At 40.8% G+C, this 22,743-nt stretch overlaps 2 protein-coding genes across 2 annotated transcripts; both read right to left on the reverse strand.

Annotated features, from left to right (window-relative positions):
* Nucleotides 1–8,834: 8,834 nt before the first annotated feature.
* On the reverse strand, nucleotides 8,835–17,246 carry LOC125901092 (psychosine receptor-like). Its single transcript, XM_049596485.1, has 2 exons — nucleotides 17,121–17,246; nucleotides 8,835–12,927 (listed from the first exon to the last, which is right to left on the reverse strand). Exon 2 carries the CDS (start codon nucleotides 12,915–12,917, stop codon nucleotides 11,949–11,951), a length of 969 nt encoding a protein of 322 aa, XP_049452442.1. The 5' UTR covers nucleotides 12,918–12,927; nucleotides 17,121–17,246; the 3' UTR covers nucleotides 8,835–11,948.
* Nucleotides 17,247–18,613: 1,367 nt separating this feature from the next.
* On the reverse strand, nucleotides 18,614–22,239 carry LOC125901091 (G-protein coupled receptor 4-like). Its single transcript, XM_049596484.1, has one exon. It carries the CDS (start codon nucleotides 22,231–22,233, stop codon nucleotides 21,259–21,261), a length of 975 nt encoding a protein of 324 aa, XP_049452441.1. The 5' UTR covers nucleotides 22,234–22,239; the 3' UTR covers nucleotides 18,614–21,258.
* Nucleotides 22,240–22,743: the final 504 nt, after the last annotated feature.

Raw genomic sequence — 22,743 nt, forward strand, 5'->3', positions numbered from 1 at the left:
ATCCAGCATGTTCACCTCCAAGATCGTCTGAGACCAGCCACCCGGACAGCTGCTGCAACAATCGGTTTGCATAACCAAAGAATTTCTGCACAAACTGTCAGAAACCGTCTCAGGGTAGCTCATCTGCATGCTCGTCATCCTCATCGGGGTCTCGACCTGACTGCAGTTCGTCGTCGTAACCGACTTGAGTGGTCAAATGCTCACATTCGATGGTGTTCACTGTTCAGGGCAGATGGCAGACAGCGTGTGTGGCGTCATGTGGGTGAGCGGTTTGCTGATGTCAACGTTGTGGATCGAGTGGCCCATGGTGGCCGTGGGGTTATGGTATGGGCAGGCGTATGTTATGGACAACGAACACAGGTGCATTTTATTGATGGCATTTTGAATGCAGAGATACTGTGACGAGATCCTGAGGCCCATTGTTGTACCATTCACCCACGACCATCACCTCATGTTGCAGCATGATAATGCACGGCCCCATGTTGCAAGGATCTGTACACAGTTCCTGGAAGCTGAAAACATCCCAGTTCTTGCATGGCCAGCATACTCACCGGACATGTCACCCATTGAGCATGTTTTGGGATGCTCTGGATCGGCGTATACAACAGCGTGTTCCAGTTCCTGTCAATATCCAGCAACTTCGCACAGCCATTGAAGAGGAGTGGACCAACATTCCACAGGCCACAATCAACAACCTGATCAACTCTATGTAAAGGAGATGTGTTGCACTGCGTAAGGCAAATGGGGTTAATTTACTCTGAGTTTTCACATAAAGCTACTTCACCTTTGTGCACCCAGACAACTGCAGCCTAATTATGCATGCTGACAGGGCAGTTGTCACCATATACGTTGAGGGGGACATGCTTATTCTGCATCTGTTTCTGTGTGCATGTATTTTGACAAGCTAACCTGAACAACAAATAGCATTACACAACGAAGCTATTTTGATTTGCTAGACATATAAAGATAAGTTGCTTTGGGAACATGAATGGGCCCTTTCTGTCTTATTTCACAAACAACTGATCCACAACCTACTTCCCCTATCTTTACTGCACAGGAACCAAATCAGTGACTCACATCCACAAAATGAACACAGAAAGCTGTCTTTGTGGCGTCTTATGCAATCAAATATGTTCTTTTGTTTTCTTTTCTTCAGAATTTTGCTCCATACCACTGATGCTGAATCTAAAATGAATGGTGGCTGTTGTCTCTGGTTTGTTCACACCATTTGAAAGATTATTTGACCTCCTGCCAACATCCTCATGCCCACAGACCTGCATGCTTCTCAGGTTATCTTATTTACTTGTAAGGTTTGGTTTGCTTATTGTTTTCGCTCTAAATCTCTGTGACTGAAGTGTCATTAGTTCAGTGAAAGCTATATTCTAACAAATATAAACCAATTACATGAGGCAAAAAGAGCAAAAGAGAAATCAAAAAAATCAAAAAGGAAATCTACTCCCAAAAACAAGAGAAAGAAGAAACGTTCTTTATTTATTGTGCTATTTTTATAGAGTTATCGGCACTGCTGCTTCCCCGAAATGACTGCTGTTTTTGGCTATTCCTTTGAATTGTTATAACAACGACTCAGTAACATTACTACAACACAGCCAGTGAAAACATGCACGCTGGTGGTTTTACTGCTGTGTGATACCACTAATGCAGCCATGGAACAATAAACCATCTCTTAAAGGTATAATATGTAGTTTTTCCACATAAAAATGTCTAAAAATGACTAAACCAATATTATATATTTTGTTTAGTTGTGTACTTTGATTATCAGAAATGTTTCCAACAATTTTTCAAACCCAGATAAATATGAAATATTAATAAAAGTTATGGACCGTGTCATTAGGTCGCAATGGCGATGATTATGCATTGACGGTTGCTGCACCGTCTGACACTGAAGCTGTCCCGGTAAACAAGCCAGTAAAACGGAAACATACGGGCCAACCAAACGATCACAGAAGAATTTGGGATAAGAAGAGAGCTAAATCAAGGATAAATATTGGTGTGGCCTTTCTGAGATGGAGAGAGCTTTGTGAAAATCTAGGACTACAATTCAACACTGACCTCATGTGTGTTCTACTAGACAGGTAAGCAAACATCTGGCTGATGTTATCGAAATATTAATCATTTCCACCAGTGTATTGCAAGCACTGCTGAGCTGATGCCATCAGATCTGTATCTGTTATATGACTACAACTCCCATGATCCCATGCTACTTTGTGACGTCATCCAACGCCGTCTTCTGTTATTGTTTTGGTTTGAGACCCCTAGCAGCAGAAAATTACATATTGCACGTTTAAAGAAAATAATGATAATAAAATCAAAGTAGAATTCAAACTCTGCTCCTACTGCTGTAGAAATGTTCCTGGCAGATAAAACACAGACCACCCAATATTTACTGTTATTGAAACAGAGCCTGTTCTGGAAAGTGATCCATGTGTCCTCCCTCATATTTGTCTCTCTAGTTTCAAGTGCCTGTTACATTGCTCTGGACTACAGGCATTGCAAAATGAGCGAATCAAACATGGGTAAAAATAGGCTCAAATTTCACATCCCCCTTTTTCATATCAACAAACCAGTTGGTTTTGTTTTTATTCATGCAAATTTGTTGTCAGAACAAAGATAAAAACATTTTAGCCACACCAGGAACAGTGCACCCCCAAATGTTTTTCATAGGGGGGGCCAGATGAGGCCACTGGAAAATCTGGGGTGGCACTTCAGAACCAAAAACCATAACTGAATTTCATGAGGTCTATATGTGGATGAGCTACACAGGAATAGTAAAGAAGGGATTGCATGCTGAAATACTTTGATTTCTCATTTGTGTTGATATGCAGCACATTCTCACTCTGATCTCGTCACATATGAGCGTTTGGTCACGGTCTATCCATGTTGAGATATGACATGCAAGGTACCTTGGTGTGTTGGTTGTTGACGCTCTGGGATGCTGTGTCACCTTCTGCCGGTTACATACATTGTCTGTTTTCAAAATACACAGGTAATGTATACAGTCTCTTTCAAAATAAGGGCACTACGTCGGTAGTCTGAGTGGGCGGAAGTTCGCTGCAGAGATCAGCCTCTCATTGGGCGGAACGAGCCGCCCGCTGAAGTCCCGTCCTACCACGTCCGGTTGTGTAGCAGTTTTCAACCGTTTTTAACACATCCTTTACTAACTTTTGCGGTGTTTGACCTTGTGGGGATGTAGCCATTTTTCTGCCATGGTTCGTGTCCTGTAGGCGATATTTTTGTAGGCATGTTACACCAAAACCTGTTTCCCCCCGGCAATATTTTTGCAAGCGCACCGTTGCTGTGGCACCGCCCAGAACGATTGTGATTGGTTGAAAGAAGTACAAGCAGCCGGGGCGTTTTTTTTCTCCAATCTCAAAGTGAGAGTCGGCCCAGCCAGACCTTTCTTTTCTTGAGAAAGGTCTGGTGAGCGAGACTACTACGTCGGTAACCCTTCAACAACGAATGCGAGTGGTAATGTTTTACCAATACAATGATGAAAGTCGATGGCTGTCCCACCCAGCCTTGTCAGACTTTTCCCCCCTTAACTAACGTTGTTGTCCACCACCACCATTACAGAATAATGGCGACTTGTCTGCGTATTAAGCCAACGTAAAAGAAGAGCTTATTTCGTCAGTGTCTGATGCCGGAAGTCAATGACCAAGTACTGGTATTCATCTACTTCGGAGTGAGACCAGGTTGTAATATGACTAATTATCTCATTTGTTTAGACTAATACAGGTACATTTATCATTTTGAGTTCTACGACAGTTCTGTTCTATTGTGCTATCTACAGCATATACTTTAGGCAATTCATTGGTTGTAAGGAACCGAACATTTATTGGTAACAAGCCTTCTCAAGTTTAAGGGAGATCCCACCCATAGACCCAGTTTTCATTAATTCATTCAGAATCCTGAGGTGATTTTAAGGGACCCCTTTGAAAACCGCAATGACAGTTTTTCCTTCAAAAAAATTTGGGCTTAATTTGGAACATTACTTAGCCTCCTTTGCCAACAAGCTATGTCAACATGGTTGGCACCAATGGATGCCTTAGGTTGGATGGTTTCATAAGATACCCCTTTCTTTACACTAGCTTAAAAATGAGCATCTACAGTCTCTTAAAAGACAGTAATGTTGACCTCTAATCATTTTCACCAGGTGGGCAGTGGCGGGACCAGCAATTGACCTTTCGCTAAGCCCTGATTTCTTGTGATGGCCTGCCAAGCTGCTGGAGCTAGCATGGAGCCCACACTGTAACTAACTGCACTCCCTGAAGAAATATTATCATATTTTTGGACAAATGAAAGAGTGATTCCAGAGAGAAGCAGACAGAGGGGTCTACAGTCTGTGTTTGAAGGATATATCCAGGATGTCAAACTGACTCAGCAGCAACACCAGGTTAAAAAGACAAAGATAGTTAGAAGCTAAAGCCGAACTATAGGCTACAGATCACAGTGTAAAAGTGAACCAACACATCACTGCTGATCGCCACAGAAGACAATGAATATAAAGGGAAACTTTGCTGATATTGAACCAGCTGTGTGTCATCGCGGTGTGTGCAGATGAACAGTGTTTGGCTTCGCCCTGTGCCACCAGCCGCCAGACCTCCGCCAGAAGCCAAACGTTCATCTGTGCACTGTGCAGCTAAGCTGCCAGGACACTATTGTAATCCTAAGTATTCTTCTTCTTTCTTCTTTCTTCTTCATCATACTTCCCATGGGTGAAAACTCACCAAACTTTGCACAAAGGTCCAGTCTCATGCCAATATATCCTCAGCTGTAAACTCAAGCCAATAGTCCTGATGGTGGCGCTACAGCAAGCCTCTAAAGTTCAAAACTTTGAAAATCCATAACAAATCAAGCATATGTGCTACAACTTCACAACTTTCACCAAACTGTAGCCCCAGTACTGAAGATACATTTAAACCTATTAAAAATTATGAAGTTCATCACTCTGTTTTTTTTCAAAAACTGTAAAACTTCTTAAACCTATCTCCTCCCACAATTTTTGCTCAATTGACACCGAACTTGCTACAGAGCATCTTCACTGTCCTACAAAACTACGTTTCTCAGATTTTTGATTTATCAAAAATTGAGCCTACAGTGCATCAAAATGTTTGACTGTAAACGGTACTGTAAACATATACATGCAAATTCTTGCTAAATAAATCATGAAATCATTCAAATGTTCATTAAAAAAAAGACAAAATTCTAGAGTCATGGTAGATGATGTGTGGCAAATTTCAGAATTTTATCTCAAAAACTTTTTTTTGAGAGCATTTTGAATTTTGCTCTAATGTGAACAATTGGAGTCAATGTAAAAATGGCAATTTTAAACATCAGTTTTTCACTTATGGAGCAAATCAATCATTGTTACAAACAAATTACCAACATCTCCATGCTGTCTAGATGCAATATGTGTATTTTCAGATTTTTGTCTTAATAACTGAATTTTTGACAGTGGTTTCAAATCTGCCTTTCCATGCACGGATGGTTGCTTTCCTACACAACAGTGAATGACTTACTCAATTTGTGAAGCCACTGTTGAGTTTTTCAGCCACCATTTGCCAATTAGCTCAGAGTGGTAGATGACTGTCCTGGGTTCCAGAGTTTGGGCGTTCGAGCCTCAACTGGTGCAGAGTCCACATTGTAATGTAATCATCTTCTTGTGCTTCAGCTTATTGCTTAAAATTGCCTGAGTGTGACTGATCACTGTGCAGCATCTTCAAGTCTTTTTTCTGCTAGAAAATCTGCCTTCTCATGCTTGAAAATAAACCAAACTTTGCACAAAGATCCAGTGTCAAGACTCAACTAGTTAAACATCAGTTTTTCACTTATGAAGCAAATCAATCATTGTTAAAATAAATTAACAACATCTCCACGCTGTCTAGATGCAATATGTGTATATTCAGATTTTTGTTTCGATAACTGAATTTTTTACAGTGGTTTGAAATCTGCTTTTCCATGCATGGACAGCTGCTAAACCTGCACGATGATGCAAAAGGCAGATTGTGTTGCTAAATTCCTAAATGTCTTTCAATTCTTCTGCTTGTTCCTCAGAATTGCCTAATAATGCCCGGACCCGACCCATCGCTGCGCAGCAATACACCTATCTTTATCTCTCTATTGATTATCTTCTCTCTAGTGTTTCTTCACGTCAAAGTGATGAGTGTAGGATAGCGTTGCCTCAGTCTTTTTAAATCTGTGTGTTTGTGTGTGTGTGTGTGTGTGTCTGTCCCGGTAGGTGTGAGTATGTGTGGGAAAAGGGGGGGATATCACATTGTTAAAGCAAAGATATCAGAGGACAGTGTTTATAGCATGTATGTATTCTGTGCTAGGTTTGATTTCTGTAATAAAACACCACAAGTTATGTAATATAACAATTTGTGCAAAGGCAACAGAAAAGAGATTCATATCAGAAATGATCAACTATTCCAAGTGTTAAGTATTGACAATTTGTTGCACTTCCATATTTGTCCACTAGAGGTCTTCAGACACCCACGTTCAGTCTGCCACACCTTAGACCAGAATTCAGAAGCACTTACAGTATGTGAAGATGTAAGACACACAGACCTACAGATAAAGAAGAAGAATTGTATAAAATATTTTCATATTTTACTCTACTCATTTTAAAATGTCAGTATTGTGGAATGATTATCAGAATCAGAATCAAAACTCTCTTATGACTTTTAATTTTTCTGAGGAATGCACAAAATGCCAAATGTTGATTGCATGAGCAGTTTGCAACCATGTCAAGAATTTAAAATAACATTTTCCTCACAAAAAACATTGAACTCAAACATATACAGTTTCATTTTAAGTTAAGACATTCACAGATTGGACATTGTTTATTACTGAAAAGCTTCTTGAGCCCTTTATTTGTGAATTCACAGCATTTTTGAGTCTTAATTTGTTATAAGTAAGTGATTAACTTATGGAAAAGAGAAAATCTTGTTTCCTTCCCATGACATCTGATCCATATGGGGTGCCGTTTGTAAAGTGTCTCACGCTGAAAATAACATCAACATTTTGCCACATTTAGCTTCAAACAATGTTTAAAAAAGTATTGTGATTTTTTTAACGTCACCTTTTACCACATTTACAGCAATATTTGTTAACTTAGAAATATATTAAATAGTTAAATCTAAATATTAAATGTGGCACCTAAATGTTAAATGTTAAATCTAAATATTAAATCTAAATCTAAATCTAAATGTTAAATCTAAATATTAAATCTAAATCTAAATGCTAAATCTAAATCTAAATATTAAATCTAAATCTAAATGTTAAATCTAACATATTTAGCATTTAGATTTAACATTTAGATTTAGATTTAGATTTAATATTTAAATTTAGATTTAGCATTTAGATTTAACATTTAGGTGCCACATTTAATATTTAGATTTAACTATTTAATATATTTCTAATTTAACAAATATTGCTGTAAATGTGGTAAAAGGTGACGTTAAAAAAATCACAATACTTTTTTAAACATTGTTTGAAGCTAAATGTGGCAAAATGTTGATGTTATTTTCAGCGTGAGACACTTTACAAACGGCACCCCATAGATCCACACTTCCACAAAAATACAGAAAGTGTGACACAAAAGCTGAAGTGAAACCGCAGTCAAATGTGTCGTCATGTAGTCCAATGACAAGTCACACCTCTTTTTTCCCCTATCTGCTGATCTTTTCACACTGAGACTGAATTCAAATGATGAGTGGGGACAAATTTGCATTTAAACATGTTTTTCTTTTGACCTGTTTCAACAAGGTTCCACAGAACGGAACAACTGTCATATCAGACAAATGCTCCACTGTGGAACAGGTAAAAAAAAAGGCACACAGCATGCAGTGTACCTACAGTGATGTAGAATACAAGCAAAACAAACAGTTAGTTTAAACATGCTGGGGGTAGACAAAATGATGTGCAGAGTCCTCAACAACTAACACCTCCTGAATTACAATTAAACATTCAAACGACATATTGTTGGCGTGGTCCTTGCTAGTGAGCTAAAGTTTAAGATGTTAGTGTGCAACCATGATTTTGTGGCCTCACAATTATTTTGGCAGTCAATAAGGCTCCGATAGAAACTTGCACGAGTGTGACATGGCAGACGTACTGTGCTGAGAATGGACTTTCAACCACTTTAAAACTAGGAGAGATCTTGTGTCCAGTATTTATACATTAAACTGAAAAATATTTGCATGTCTTTAAAGATGTTTTCATGGGTAATGTTTAAGGTTCACTGGTAGAAAGTAGTATATTTAATCTAGTACTGTACTTAAGTACAAATTCAACATAATTGTACTTTATGTGAGTATTTCCATTTTATGCAACATTATACATCTGCTCTACATCTCAGGGGCGAATATTGTACTTTTTGCCAGTAGGGGAGAGAGGGGAAAGCCTCTGGGGGCTCCAGCACTAATCTTTTAGGTTTATAAAATACATTCAACTGTGTGACATTTCCCCTCAGTCTCTCTGACTAGTCTGGCAATTCAACTGCTTCTCTATTAGTAATGTCGTTTCAGCACGTTCTCATCCCAAGTCATCACATATCCCAACTTTCTCCTCTTGTGTCATGTTACAAGCACTGGAACCAGTGTCAGGGCGTCAACAAAAGCACATGGTGAAGTTAAGGCATGTGCTTAGGTTTAGATAAAAACATCATGGTTTACAGGAAGTGAACACCAGCCTCCCAGGTGAAAGTCAGGGGCTTGTTTGACCCATCCACCGTCCCTCCCACCCAACCTGTCGTGATTTTCCAGCTGCATATATGACATTGCTGCTGGCAGTGTTTCAACCTGACAGTAGTCTCTATATACAGACTCTACATTCAGTGAATGTAGAGTCTGTAGGCAAACCCCGGAGATCTTGCCTCCGGAAGAAGAGCGGAAGAGCCCTGGTTTCCGGTGCTAGGCTGTTTGTAGTCCGCGTGATATTGACCAATCACGTTTGAGCCGGCTGCAGTTGTTGCCAGGTTAAGCGGTCCGTGCGGTGAACTAACGAGGCAGAACATAATTGGCGTCACTGCAAACTCTGAATCCATCGCAATGGTTCAGTTTATTTACTTATATATAAACGTCGGAAACGGAAATTCGCCTCCTCCACCCAAATCAAACCGGAATGCCAAAAAATCAGGGGTCTGCCACCACAGGCTGTATCACCGTCTGACGGAAGTCAGACGCCGGATACAGCCTCTGGGTTCTGAGAATGACCTGACAGTGTCCAGTGGTGTATCATACCGCCGCAACAGGTGCCGTGTGACCATGTTATGAACTGATGCTTCCTGTCCATGTATTGTACTGCTGTGACAGGTGCTGTCTGGCCAACTGGTGGCTTATCATAACACTGCAAAAGGTTTGGTCCAGTATCACACTGCTGTGAAAGGTGGCTTTAGGTGTATGACACCGAAAGAACTGACAAAGCAACAGTACTTGATGACTTTGGAATAAGAACAGGCTAGCTGTTTACACCAAACTCCTACTTAACAATTGTTATGTAACTCAAAAATGGTAACGTCAGAGAATTTTTGCCTCTTTTTCTTTGTCAACAGTGAAAATTAGTCATCCTCAGTATCTGCTGTGTTATGGTTTCAGAATGATGAAGACAGTTGGGGAACAATTACATTCAAAAAACCTTGCAGGATCAACAGGATGACTTTTCTTCTTCAGCAGCTATCAAGGTTTTCCAAAACAATGTACAGATTTTTAGACATTCTATCATCTCAAAGTGCATGTACCTGCCATAAAAGGAAATCGCATGCCTTTGACCCCCCTTAAGTTTGGGCTAAGCCCCGAGTGTTTGCAAGATCTGGCTTTGCCCTGGCTATTTACTCCACTCATTTTTGTGTGGCAGCTGGTCTCCTTTGAGGTTTTGGTGTTTCACAGCCTTCATGTGCAGTGAAAACCATGTATCTCTAAATCTGTTTGGAATTTTTCAGATTAACTGAAGGATTAAGTATTCCTTTGTGGGCTGTTAAGGAAATTCTCCTACTTTCTAAGATAAATAAACTCTTTAAAAACCCTCTTGGATTCAGCTGGAAAATGCGTCCTCACAAAGCTGAAACAGGGCTGCTTTTTCTGAGCTCATGAAAAGTTGACTGTAGGACATATGTGTATCTCACAAGATAGCCACACTACAAACATATGATGATTTATACTGTAGAATATGATGCATTGCTGTAGAGTGAACTACCCAGTAGTATTTTAAGTAGTTAATTCAACCCAGAAACATCCTTTATAATAGTGAAACACTGAACAGTGACCATGGGGGCGGCACAGTGGTGCAGCAAGAAGATTCCTGGTTCAAACCCAAGGTGGGCAGTTCGAACTCGAGCTTCGAGCTTGCATGTTCTCTCCATGTCAGTGTGGGTCCTTTCTGGGTACTCCGGCTTCCTCCCTCAGTTCAAAGACATGTAAGTCAGGTTAATTGGTGACTCTAATTTGCCCATAGGTGTGTACCTGAATTTGTTCATACATTGCAAACAAATTTAAAACTGCCTCAGGCTTTCTGTATGCACAATTGTGAAGGCCCTGCTGTCTTGGAAAATGTAAAAACACACCTTTTAATTAAATCCATAGTATATTAAAACTGCATTAATCAAAAAATGTTTTGATAAAGAAAAATTAACTCAGCCTCTCAGCTGTTTCTGACCGCAAAGACATTCACAGATGCTCACCAACGACCCCACACTAAGGTGTCAGGGCCTTAATATGTGCGTGTACACAACTTTATTGCTTTCTCCATGATACACCTCCAGGCACACATACTGTACTTTCTGTTGAGAAATAGGTGGCAGTGTGCAAATAGTGGGCATGCACCTGTCAATTACAGTGACTCTGATTTACAAACATGTCATGATGGTAGGAACAAATTGGTCAGCACATTCGCGTCATTAATCCAACAGTAGTTTTGTGTGCACACTTGTTTTATACGCAGAGTAGGAACATTTCTGTGCACACATTGGTGAATGAGGCCCACTGAGTGATACAACGTTTGATACTTAAAGTAAATTTTACACATGTGGTGGTGCATTTTCATAGTGTGTTATCAGTACTTTTACCTAACTAATATCTGAACACTTCGTCCAACAGTGGTGGGGTTGAGTCAAAGTATTAGAGACAAGGTATCAGAAAGTTTTTAGACAGACTAACCGATTGCTGGTTTTGGACCTTTAATGACATTTGATGACAGTAACAAAAACTTTTGCTCAGTGAGAATTACCTCACATTTGAAGCCAACACATTCTCACTCCGACCTTGTCTCATATTGACATTTGGTCATGGACTTTCCACCTCCAGATACAAAGTAAAAAGTACCCTGGGTGCGTTGGAGGTTGACATTCTGGGACGCCATGTCAAGTTATGGTGTTACATGCATTGTCTTCTTTCAAAATACACTTCCGTTTACACAGGAAATGTACCATTTACGTACAGTCTCTTTCAAAATAAAGGCACGACGGCGGGAAAACACCGCAAATTATTATTTTTTCCCTTCAACAACGAACGTACATGGTTGGGTTCAGGAAAAAAGAACAGGGCTTGGCTTTGTAATCCTATGGGACACAAACACCACTCTCCCGGGTGAAAGTCTGTGTTTGTTGGACCCATCCGCCCACCCCACTCAGACTTTTGTTTCCTTAACTTTCGTTGTTGTCCCGTTACGTTTCCCCCTGATACTGCTAAGCACCATTAAACTGTAACAGCTACTGGCCGAGCATCATGCTGATGTTAAAGGATGGCTTTTTCGTCAATATCTGACGATGCAAGTCACTGTCCAAGCCCTGGATTTTGACGACTTTGGAGTGAGATTGGGTTGTTGAAGCAGTATCTATAACTGAGTTGTTATCTTCTGGGTCATATCCTACTGTTTAATGTCTAACTGTTAAGTTAACCACAAGGGAGTTATATTAAGTCCTATACTTTATTTACCTACACCACATCTTCATCTTTGCTCTTCTTCTTTACCTGGAAGAATAGAACAACCTGATTGACATTTGCTTTCCCTGTTCTAGTAATGAAGCAGTAGAGGAGAGGGTCTGCAAGGCAGTTGAGGGTTGAGACAGCTATGCTGAACTTGAACGGATAATGGAGCCATGCAACTTTCCTGCAGTCTTCCACTAGTGTGCGGAGGAGCATCATAACATGGATAGGTCCAAAGCAGAGCACAAGGCAGAGCAGAACTACCGTCAGCAGCTTTGAAATCCGCTTACATTCCTGTTCCTCTGTGGCCTGATTGGATTTCACCGCCTTACAGATCCCCCAGGTGGAAAACATCACCAGGAGAACGGGGACAATGAAGCCCAGGATGAAGCGTGCTACATTAGCCCGAGCCAGGCTCTCTGACTGTGGGAGGGAGACATCGAAGCACACTGAAAACTTGTTGTTCTCATGGTATGAGTCCTCCCAGGTGATAGTGAAGGCGTTGAAACAGACCACCAGCACCCAAATAGCAACACTGACTGCTGCTGCAGTGCTAACTTTCCTCAAGAAAGTATACTTTAATGGGTGAACCACTGCCAGGTAGCGGTCGACAGCAATGCAGCAGAGGAGAGCATCGCTGGTGTAGAAGTTAGTGAAGAGAAAGTAGACAGACAGCACACACACGTAGCCTCCATGAGCCCAAACTCCTTTCCACAGGAAGTCCAGCCACAGCGAAAGGCCGATAGTGAAGGTCAGGTCACTCAGGGCCAAGTTGAACAGATACACACCGAGCTCGTTCTTCTGTCTGATGTGCTGCCAGGACACGTAGAGGGAGAAGGCGTTGGATGGGATGGCAGTGACGATGATAGCCATATAGAAAAACAGAAATGGCCTCCTCCTGTATTCGCTGTCAATCGTGTAGCATTCTGAATGGTTGGAGGCCAGGGTTAGGTTTTCCATTGTGGATGTGGCGTTCATGTGTTCACACCTTGTAGAGAGACATGGAAAGAAATAAGGATGGAATACAAAAATGCACTGAACACCTAAACGCTGAGATTTTGCACTTTAAAGGTGAACACCACCCAAATTAAGAATTCCAATCTGTTTTTTCCATGGCCAAGGAAACTTAAATTATTTCTGAGCTACTCTCTCTCAAGGCCAGAAACCAGAGAAGTCTCAAACTGTGATGTCATAGGGTATAAAGTCTGAAGCTGCTTCATAGACAATGAAAAGGAGACTGATTTTGTGGACCCACTTAATGTTTGATTTCTTTGTCTTTGTACCCAAATGAGCTTTATTTTATTGTACTGTTCTCAGTTCTGAAACAGAAAATGTACCCATAACTCAGAGCATTCCCCTGGGTGCTCTCAGTGTCATCTAACATCTTCCCCAATCCATGGTCTATCCTCCTGGACACTCTGTGTCCTCATATTTGCCGGACATCACATTTCGGACTTGACCCTATATTTTATTCTGCGTAACTCAGACCCATTGTCCTCGATTGTAGACACTTTTTGTGCCATCTAGTGGTAGTAAGAGCACAGTACACTAATCCATGTAAAAACAAAATGGCAGCCATCTCTGCCAGGTCAGTCTGCAGCCGATCCCGACACAAATGTGGACAAGGTCCAAAACCTGATCACATTTTATGGTTGAAACCTGTTTAGTTATGATTGATAATGATTGTAGTTTGATATAACAAATTTGACCAATTTAAGGAACACTGTTAATTAGGAAGTACTCGTTTGAAGACATTGGGACGTTATTATTGTCTCGTTTTAGGACACTGCGACTTTATTATCATTGACAGTGTTTAGTTTTGTTGTACTTATCAGGTTCTATTGATCCAAAATAGGATAAATTAAAAATGCATACAAAACAAAAGTTCCAGTCTCAGGAGGATATGGAGAAGGTTCAGACTTTATATATTTTTTTATTTTATGACATCACAAAATTGAGTTTTAGCAGACATTTCTTGGATTTGGGAGAGAGTTTATTTTTACTAATATTTTTGGACTATCTTAGATCATGGGAATAAGGTGTATCAATTTTGAAAATGGGTGTAGTTCCCCTTTTAGTTCAATTTACTGTGAGAACAACTGAATAATGTCTTCTGTGGTGGTGTTGGCAGCTTTTTAAAGTCTGAAAATTGAGGGAACATTTAATCCCCTTTGTTTTTCTTGCATGCCTCTGGTGAACAAAGAATTCCAAAATAGAGAAAATTCTTGATGAATTGAAGTAATAATGGTCTGCAGCCAAACTATATTAAAGTATCACTTTAAAAACTCTCCCACAACTCATGCAGTATATTCCAACTCTTATTTATCTAGTTGCATGCTCAGTAGCCTACTTCTTAAACAGACAGTCCTGTCCAACAAGGAACCTGAACTAAAAGTGAAACCTAATCTATGCTCTCTTTGAAACCAGACTCCAGTGACACAAATAGTCATTTTATCTCGCTGAAAAACGGAGCTGTTGGTCTACCACTGCCTTTATGAGTTTGTTTGTTTGTGTTATTGTGTGACTTTGGTGAATCTGAGCTGTAGCTACAGCTATAGCTGTAGTTAAACACTCTGACTTCAGATTATCAAGAATTTAGATTTTTCGTTCAGAGGCATGCAAGACAAACATATTCTTCATGAATTCACCATACAGAGTGAAAAAATCATTTGGGGGCTAAAATGGTCCTTTTAAGGGTATTTAGCACTTCTATTGAAAGATGCTATTGAGTTGCATCATGGGAACTGGATTTAGGCTTGACCCAACGTATTCAATCGCTGACCTGACTTTTTGAAGTACCACTTGGGGAGTTTTACTGGCTTTAGCAACTTTAATTACAAATTGCTTCACCTTACTGTTGAATGTTAGGTCTTGGAGATTTGTTTCCACCTCCCAGGAAACTTTTGGTGTTACATTTCAGTAAATTTGGAAAATCAGCTTGCAGGATGTAACTTTGATCTTTATTTGTTTATTTTTTTGTTTAAAGGAGCAATAAGTGAAATTCATCATTTCTAGATTGAAAGAATTAAAATATTGCTATGTGAAGAACTAGAGGTGTAATTTCATCTGGAGTATAGCATGACCTCACACACCCTCTCTCTGTGTTGATCTCCAGCCCATTGTTTACAAGCCGGTCCGGCTGCGCGTTCATGTATGTTCATGTGAATCCCCCCCCCCAATCCTCCTCCTCCCTCCTCTCGGGGCCCTTGGCCCTCCCTCCCTATGAAAAGGCTACAGCCGGTGAGCAATGGCAGCACGTATTTTCGAAATGAAATGGCAGAGAGCGGAACGTCTACCTGAAGATGACCAGGATCTGACATTACCTCTAAAGAAACAACAGTTGTTGGCGAAGAAGTTGTCGGATAAAGAAAGGGACAGAACTCGGATTAACCTTGGATTGGCCTTGCATTTCCAAGGTGGAGAGCACTGCAAGAGCTAAAGGGGCTACTATCTGACTCGGAGCTAGCTCTTCTTCTCCTGGACAGGTACAACATAAAGTCAGATGTCTGTTTTAATTAGTGTTACAGTAACGTTGGGCACATATCGCTATGTCATTTCAATTAAATTTAATGTTACAATCGTAGCATGGGTTAATGTCCGGAGCTTGAGTTATTAGCGGCTCGGTCCCAGCAATGGGTCAGGCGTTTCGGTTGTGTTAGGTGAGTAGCCCGGCAGCTCAGCCAACATTTGCAATTAGCATTGTAAAATGTAGCCCGGGGCGCACTGGTGGCTGTGTTTAGCTATTCCCCTGCCTACTTCAGTGATGATGGTCCCTGTAATAAATGCAATATATTTGCTGAAATGGAGGAGAGGCTCAGTGACTGGAAGAGCTGGTAGAAGCGCTCCATAGCTGCAAGCTACTCCAGTAGCCGTAGTAGCTCTTGTGCTAACTCTGGAAGCTAACGCTAACATTCCTCTCTTCTCCGTGAGCCCGCCAGGCTCCACGCTAGAGCTCGCCGGAGCCGAGAAGCAGGCTCCCGGAATGTTAGCATGGCAGCCGACTGGTGCTAACGCTAACGTCCCCATGCTTCTCGGCTCCAACTCACTGAGCCTGTCGGAGAAGTGTGGGGACGTTAGCACTAATGGGCTGCCATGCTAATGTTCCAACTCTTCTCCGTGAGACCGTGAGCCCAGCTCCCGGCTCGGTTGGAGTTGGAACGTTAGCGTGGTAGCCGAGTAGTGCTAACGCTAACAGGAAAGCAGGGAAATAGCTAAACATAGCAGAGACTGAGAGTGAGTGAAAGACATTGCTAACTGCTAAACTAAGCCGGCTGTTTAGGTTTTATTTCCTCGCCCCTGTGGCGAGTGAATCTGCCTGCAGTGAAAGCGGGGGCTAACCGGTGCTTCCTCCTCATGCTCCACTTCACTCAGCTGCTAACACAGCCAGTTAGCCTCCGCTAGCTTCCCAGCTAGCGGCTCTCTGTTTGGATCCAACCGGGGCACCAAGCCCTGGTTTGTTATTCAGGTTAATGTGGGAAGAAGCAGCGGGTATATCGGGCAGCTTAGTGGAGTGGAGCCTGCGGAAGAAACACCGGGACCGTCTGGATGTGATAGTCCGTGCTGCGGTACTCATCTCACCGGCACAGACGAGGCGAGGGGAGGGGTGGAGGTGTTGGAGAGCAGAGGTAGAGGGAGGAGTGGCTCATGACACACTTTGTTTTGCTCTACAGGCAGTGCACAACAGCGAACCTAGCGGTGAAACGATTTCGCTTATTGCCCCTTTAAGTTGCACTATTTTCTATTGTCAGACTACTAAAAGTGGTCTGCCATTATCATTAACATGTCATGTAGCTGGTTCTAAAATCTCCAAGGTTGCACTTTTTGGCAGGAGGTCATTTCACAACACATCCTGCACATGACAAAAACATGGTGTTGCAAAAACAACTGTTGATCATGTGTTATTTGTGATGTATTCTAGAGCAAGTTTCAAGTCTAAATATAAGTTTTGTTTTTTAGTTTTGCTGAAATGATTCAAAAATGATTCAAATTTATGCTCAATTAACAATAATTTAGATCAGGCATATACACCAGTAACAGGCTGCCTAATGTGCAAAAACATGAAAAACCTGTAAAATGATCCTTTTAAGTCTTCAAATGTCAACCAGAAACAAACTTAATCTCAGCAAGTCCTTCATAAGGAAAAGCTTAAATTCAGTCCAACTCATATGAAAGCATACTTACCCTTTATTCAGTTGTGCTTCTGCTCCAAATTCTGTCCATACATTTCATTATTATGAAAATAAAAACACTAAAACAGGCGCAGAGTGGACACATTCAGTTGTCTCGTCTCCCACTGCTTAATCAGCCAGCTTCAAGAAACAGGAAGAGACAGCAGATGTATCCTTGTCGTCCCTGACTACCGTATGTCATTTACTGGGTGACAGGCCACGACAGAACAAACTACCGGTGTTAGAGGACCGCACAGGAGATTTAATTTGGGTAATCTATGAGGCAGCTCCTTGTGTTTGTTGTGTCAATATCGAAATGTTCTCAGGTAGTCTGATAAATACGTGTCTGTTTGACGAATTGTTTCCATAGCGTAGTTAAGTTGTTATGGCTGAACCTATATGTGCTCTAAAAGATAAGTACATATATTTTTCACATGTCCATGTACTGTATACATAAAAGCATTATTGGTTGCTGTAATTGCCAATGCTGGCAACAAACAGATTCCTTCTTAAAGTAATTTTAGTCAATGGGAGGCTTCAGCAAAGTTAAATGGAGATCTTTCTTTCAAATAAGCACCAAAATCTCCTATGTATTACTACCTCTAATGAGAGCGTGCTGTGGACACTGTATACTGTCATATCCACCTACCTCTGTATGTATGCAACCTGTTTAACTAGCTGTATGTCTATTTTGTGTACATTAAGGCATCCAAAGACTGCATTCAAATTTCTTGTATGTACACACACACGGCCAATATAGCTCATTCTGATCATGATTCTCTAGCGTGGCTCAGGAAACAGTCGGTCTGTGGAAACACAAAGAGAGAATTTTCTGCTAAAAAGACACTGGACCTTATGTAGCAACATTCTCTTAAATGTCACTTATATTTTCTCTTAATTTCCTGGTAAGAGAAAATAGAAGAGAAGTCAACTCCAGATGCACCAAATTATCTTAACCATTCACATATGCTCTTACCCAGGTGTTCTGGATGGTAAATCACTTGATCATAAATCACCTATTAGTATAGTTAACGCCCCCTAAACACTGTATAAGGGCTGGTGTTGTGCTGTGTGTGCAGACTCTGGCACATGCACAAGATTGGTGCCACCATAAAAAAGCTGTATGAAGAAGAACTTCAGCAGTAGTGAAATACAGGTACATAAACTTAAATAAAATAAATGTGACTATTATGGTGTTTTTAATTGTGTTACAGTAAAATCAAAAACCCAGCAATAACAAAACATTTGCCGTGTCGGCATCAGTGAGAAAGTATTCAGATCCTAGTAAAAGCATTAATACCACACTATAAAAAACACTCTGTTGCTAGTAAAAGCTCTGCATTAACATTTTACTAAAGTAAAAGTATGTAAGTACAGTACTGAAGTATAAAAAGTAAAAGTACTCAATGCAGAAAAGTTTAAACCAATAAATCAAAACTAATGAAATTAAAAGGAAAAGCAACAAGTCCTCACAAACATATCTGAGAAGCTGGAACCATGATTTTTTCTGAATGGGTCACGGGTCCATTCTGAATGGGCCACAAGTCACTCCCAAACATGTCAAGTTTGTAAAAACACACTTTATTTTTAAGTACAGTGAATTTCAGGCACAGAGAATTTATTTGGAAGTGCTGTTTCCTGCTGTAGACTGAGTGACCAACGGAAAGCTACGTAACAAAGACAGCAAACTAGCTCGACGACGCTGTCAAATCCAGAGTTGGGTATAACGCGTTAGAGTACTTTGATTACTTTTTGCAGTAACGAGTAACCTAATGCGTTAGTTTGCTGTTTGAGTAATCAAATACTTAAGTACATTTTCAAACAAGACATGAGTTACTTCTGTTAATTTTAGAACGCTGGTCCTTCAGCTCCGAAACAGCAACGGCTGTCGTTTGGTTCTAATAACGGAGATAACGCTAAACCTATCAGTGTGAAAGAAGCCACGGAGCTTGTGGCTCGCTACGTGGTCCGAGAAATGCTGCCGTTGTGTACGGTGGAGTCTAATAGGTGGAGTAGGATGCGCTGACAGACATATTTCAGACTCAGGACTTGCATTATGCCTCACTGTGTCTGTTCGTGTGCCAGCCGACGTGTTGTTGTAGTCACCTAAAAGCGTCAGCAGATGGCAGGAGCTACATTTGAAGCGCCATACGTAAACTGTCAAGCTACTGTATCTTCCACAGGAAGTTCTGACAAATGTTTCAGAATAAAAGCCTATTTAGAAAATGGAGGGATTCTCTAGCCGAGGATATAAGGGGCTTTTAATTTGAAACAAGTGTTGAGTTTGAAATGACGGTGCGATATGTTAACTTTACAAAGACAACTGAGCGGATAAAAAGTAGACTAAATATATAAACACACAGAGGGATTAATAAATAACGACCGTCTATAATGTAGTTTGTTTCAAATGAAGCTGGGAGCCTCTGCAGTTGTGGTGAGTAAAAGCCCCGCCGCTATTTGTTAATGTTAGCCTATTACTTTATGTCCGACCGTGAGGATGTACCATTGTTTGCTAGCTTGGTGCTAATGACAGTAACGTTAACTCAGTGGGTTGACAAAGTGCCTCTGCTGTTTCACACCATCATTTCCCCCTTTTACTCTGTGTGGTAACATCCCTAGAGGAAATATTAAAAATGCTGGGGTGTTGTTGTCATACAGTTGTCTATGGCAGCAGATCGTTCTGTGTTTCTACTGGTCAAAGTGACGGCTGCGATGGGAGAATTGGATCTCAGTGAAGGGCAAGTGGTCCATAACTTTAATTTTGGAGGCAAAAAATGTAGGCTTAGCACCCTGTGGTCCATTTCCCAATAGGAAATGTAGAATACTCAAAAGTACTTTAAAAGTGCTTGAGTTACTTTTCTCAGGGAGTAACGTTGGAAGTACTTTTAAAGTAATTGAGTTACTTTACTCAGGGAGTAATGCAGTAAAGTAACTGGTTACTTTTTAGAAAGTAGCACAGTAACATACTTTGATTACTTTTAAAGTAACCCTTACCCAACACTGGTCAAATCTAAGTATGACGCTGAATAAATTAGACTGTGTGGACCTTGAACTAATGACTAAGGAGAAATCTGGACCCCATGGCTGGACCAGTTGGGAACCACTGACTTAAATGATTATGAAGATAGTTATCAATTAATTTCCTAATAATCAACTTATAGTTTCAGCTGCACTTGTGTGTTTTCATGAGGTTCGTTTGAAAAAATCTTAATTTGTAATCTATTTAGTAACTTAATAATAAACACTTGTAATGGAATAAAGGTACAGTATTTTCCCTCTGAAGTGTAATGGAGTAGAAGTAGTGGCAAGAAATTAAAATACTAATGTACAATGGTCAATTAAAAGTAAAAGCACTGGTCAGCAGAGGGACACCACAGTAACTGAAATTTGAGTAATTAGGATCAGTGGACAAAGACATAGTAGTATTTTTTAGCCTTGGATTATTTTAATTCATGATTTAAAATTGATTATATTATATTCATACATTTTCTAAATGTTCCTCGAACATAAAACGTATTTTTCCCTTGCGTTGGACAACAATTTGTGGACGGTGAAAGCAGATGTTTATCTCTTATTTTGGTAAGAGTGCTCTCAACCACTCATAAAATTTTCTCTTACCTAAGAGAAAAGGAAAATTAAGAAAACGCAGGTGAATTCCAGAAGTCAATGGGCACTAACAAAAATAAGAACAAACAGAGAAAATCTGCTCATATATCATTTCTTGCATGAGATCTGTGTACCTATGGGCATGTAAGGACTGTGTTCAGAAAGACTTCTGAACCTAATCTTTAATTAATGGAATAATGCAAAAAAACCAAACAAAAAAAAAACCCCACAACCCAGAGAAGGCTGTTTTAAACGTCTGCTATTTAAATTAAATAATAAACTATCAGATCAGTCTTTTCCAGAGTCGACCATTGTACATTAGTGTAATAAAAGATATAGTTTGACCAATAAACCATCAACACAGTGGTGTAGATTTGGTTCAGAAGTGTGTGGACATAATCAATATAACATCACATTGCATCCGCATAACATTATCAGTAAAAAGGCATCAGTATATGAATGCTTAGATTTGATATTACCTCTTAAAATACACAATCACATTGCAAATTAAGGATGAAAATATAAACAAATAGGTAATTCTATTGTTAAGAAACTGACTCAATTCCATTATTCTTTGTCCCTTTCTTCTTAACAAAAACTCCCCAACATTTCTCTACAGCATTCCCAATCTCTCTCTGAGCACTCTCACTGATTAAACAGTATATTATAGGATCCAGGGTACTGTTTATGGTGGTCGTGGCAACTGTGACCAGGTAAGGATCTCTGAGCCTTGCGGCCCAGACGCAGGTCCCGGGCTCCAGTATGGCCCTGAGCAGCATGACAATCTGGTAGGGCAAAAACGCCACAATGTAGGTGAGCAGAAGGAAAAACAAAAGCAGTCCCACTTTCCTGCGCTCCTCTGTCAGGATGGAGGTGCTCCGTCGGAGTGACTGCATGATCTGCTGAAAACAGAAGGTCATGATGAAAGTCGGGACCAAAAACCCCAGGGTGACTCGTGTGAGGGTGAGGTCTGCAACTTCTTGTGTCATGGGGATCTGCTCCTCACACAGGTTTCTTGAGGAGAAAGCTTGCAGCGCCCCCGTGTGGTCAAGCAAGATGATGTGGATGGCAATCTCCAAAGCCCAAACAGCAATACTCACAAGTGCTGCTGTCCGCACCTCTCGGACGCGGTGAAAGCGGAGAGGGTAGACCAATGCAAGATAGCGATCAACGGAGATGCAGCAAAGGAGGCCTGAGCCGACGTAGAAGCTGTTGTGCATGATCACAGCCACCAAACTGCAGAGGCTACCCAGGGGCCTCTTCAGAGCCAGCTCAATCCACACGGGCAGAGTGATCGTGTAGAGCAGGTCAGAGATGGACAGGTTGACGAGGTAGACCGCCATATTGTTCCCTTTCTTCATCAGAATCCAGGCTACATACAGAGACAGGCAGTTAGCCGGAAAGCCAACGATAAAGAAAAGAGAATAGACAGTTGGATACATGAGTTTCTCCACCGAGGACTCTACACCGCAGGAAGCAGGTGCACTCATGTTTGTCTGGTTTAGAGGAGCTGCGTCCATCCTGGCGTGCCAGTGTCCAAACCTGAATGGGAATGGAAATGGAGAGCCCTGCTCTGTTGAACTGAGATAAGCCCCGCAATGCAAATGTTTCCTGGTAGAACATGCTATGCCGTGCTACAAATCAAAACAGCATCCAATGCTTTCATTGTGGCTGTACGCAGCACTGAGAGTTCAAACAAGATCAGTACATACTGTAGATTAAACTACATCTGAATGTTTAGGTGACTAAATGGAAATACTGTGTTGTCAACATGTCTGCTCTGAACCTGTCGGATGTTTTTATTTGAATAATAAAGAGGGAAAATGATCCAACTTTTCTTATAAAAGAAAATATATAATGACAAACTTTTGTGGCAGAAATCAGATTTATCTTGACCTTTTCAAAGGGGACCGACTGATTGGCTGTCGAATTCTACTCAGACAGTGATTAACAATCTAATATATAATGTATAACAACATCAGTCATGGGGGCATTTTCTTGCACGATGATTACTTTTACTTTTAATGTAT

This window comes from Epinephelus fuscoguttatus, linkage group LG14 (assembly GCF_011397635.1).
Source record: "Epinephelus fuscoguttatus linkage group LG14, E.fuscoguttatus.final_Chr_v1".
Classification (NCBI taxonomy): domain Eukaryota; kingdom Metazoa; phylum Chordata; class Actinopteri; order Perciformes; family Serranidae; genus Epinephelus; species Epinephelus fuscoguttatus.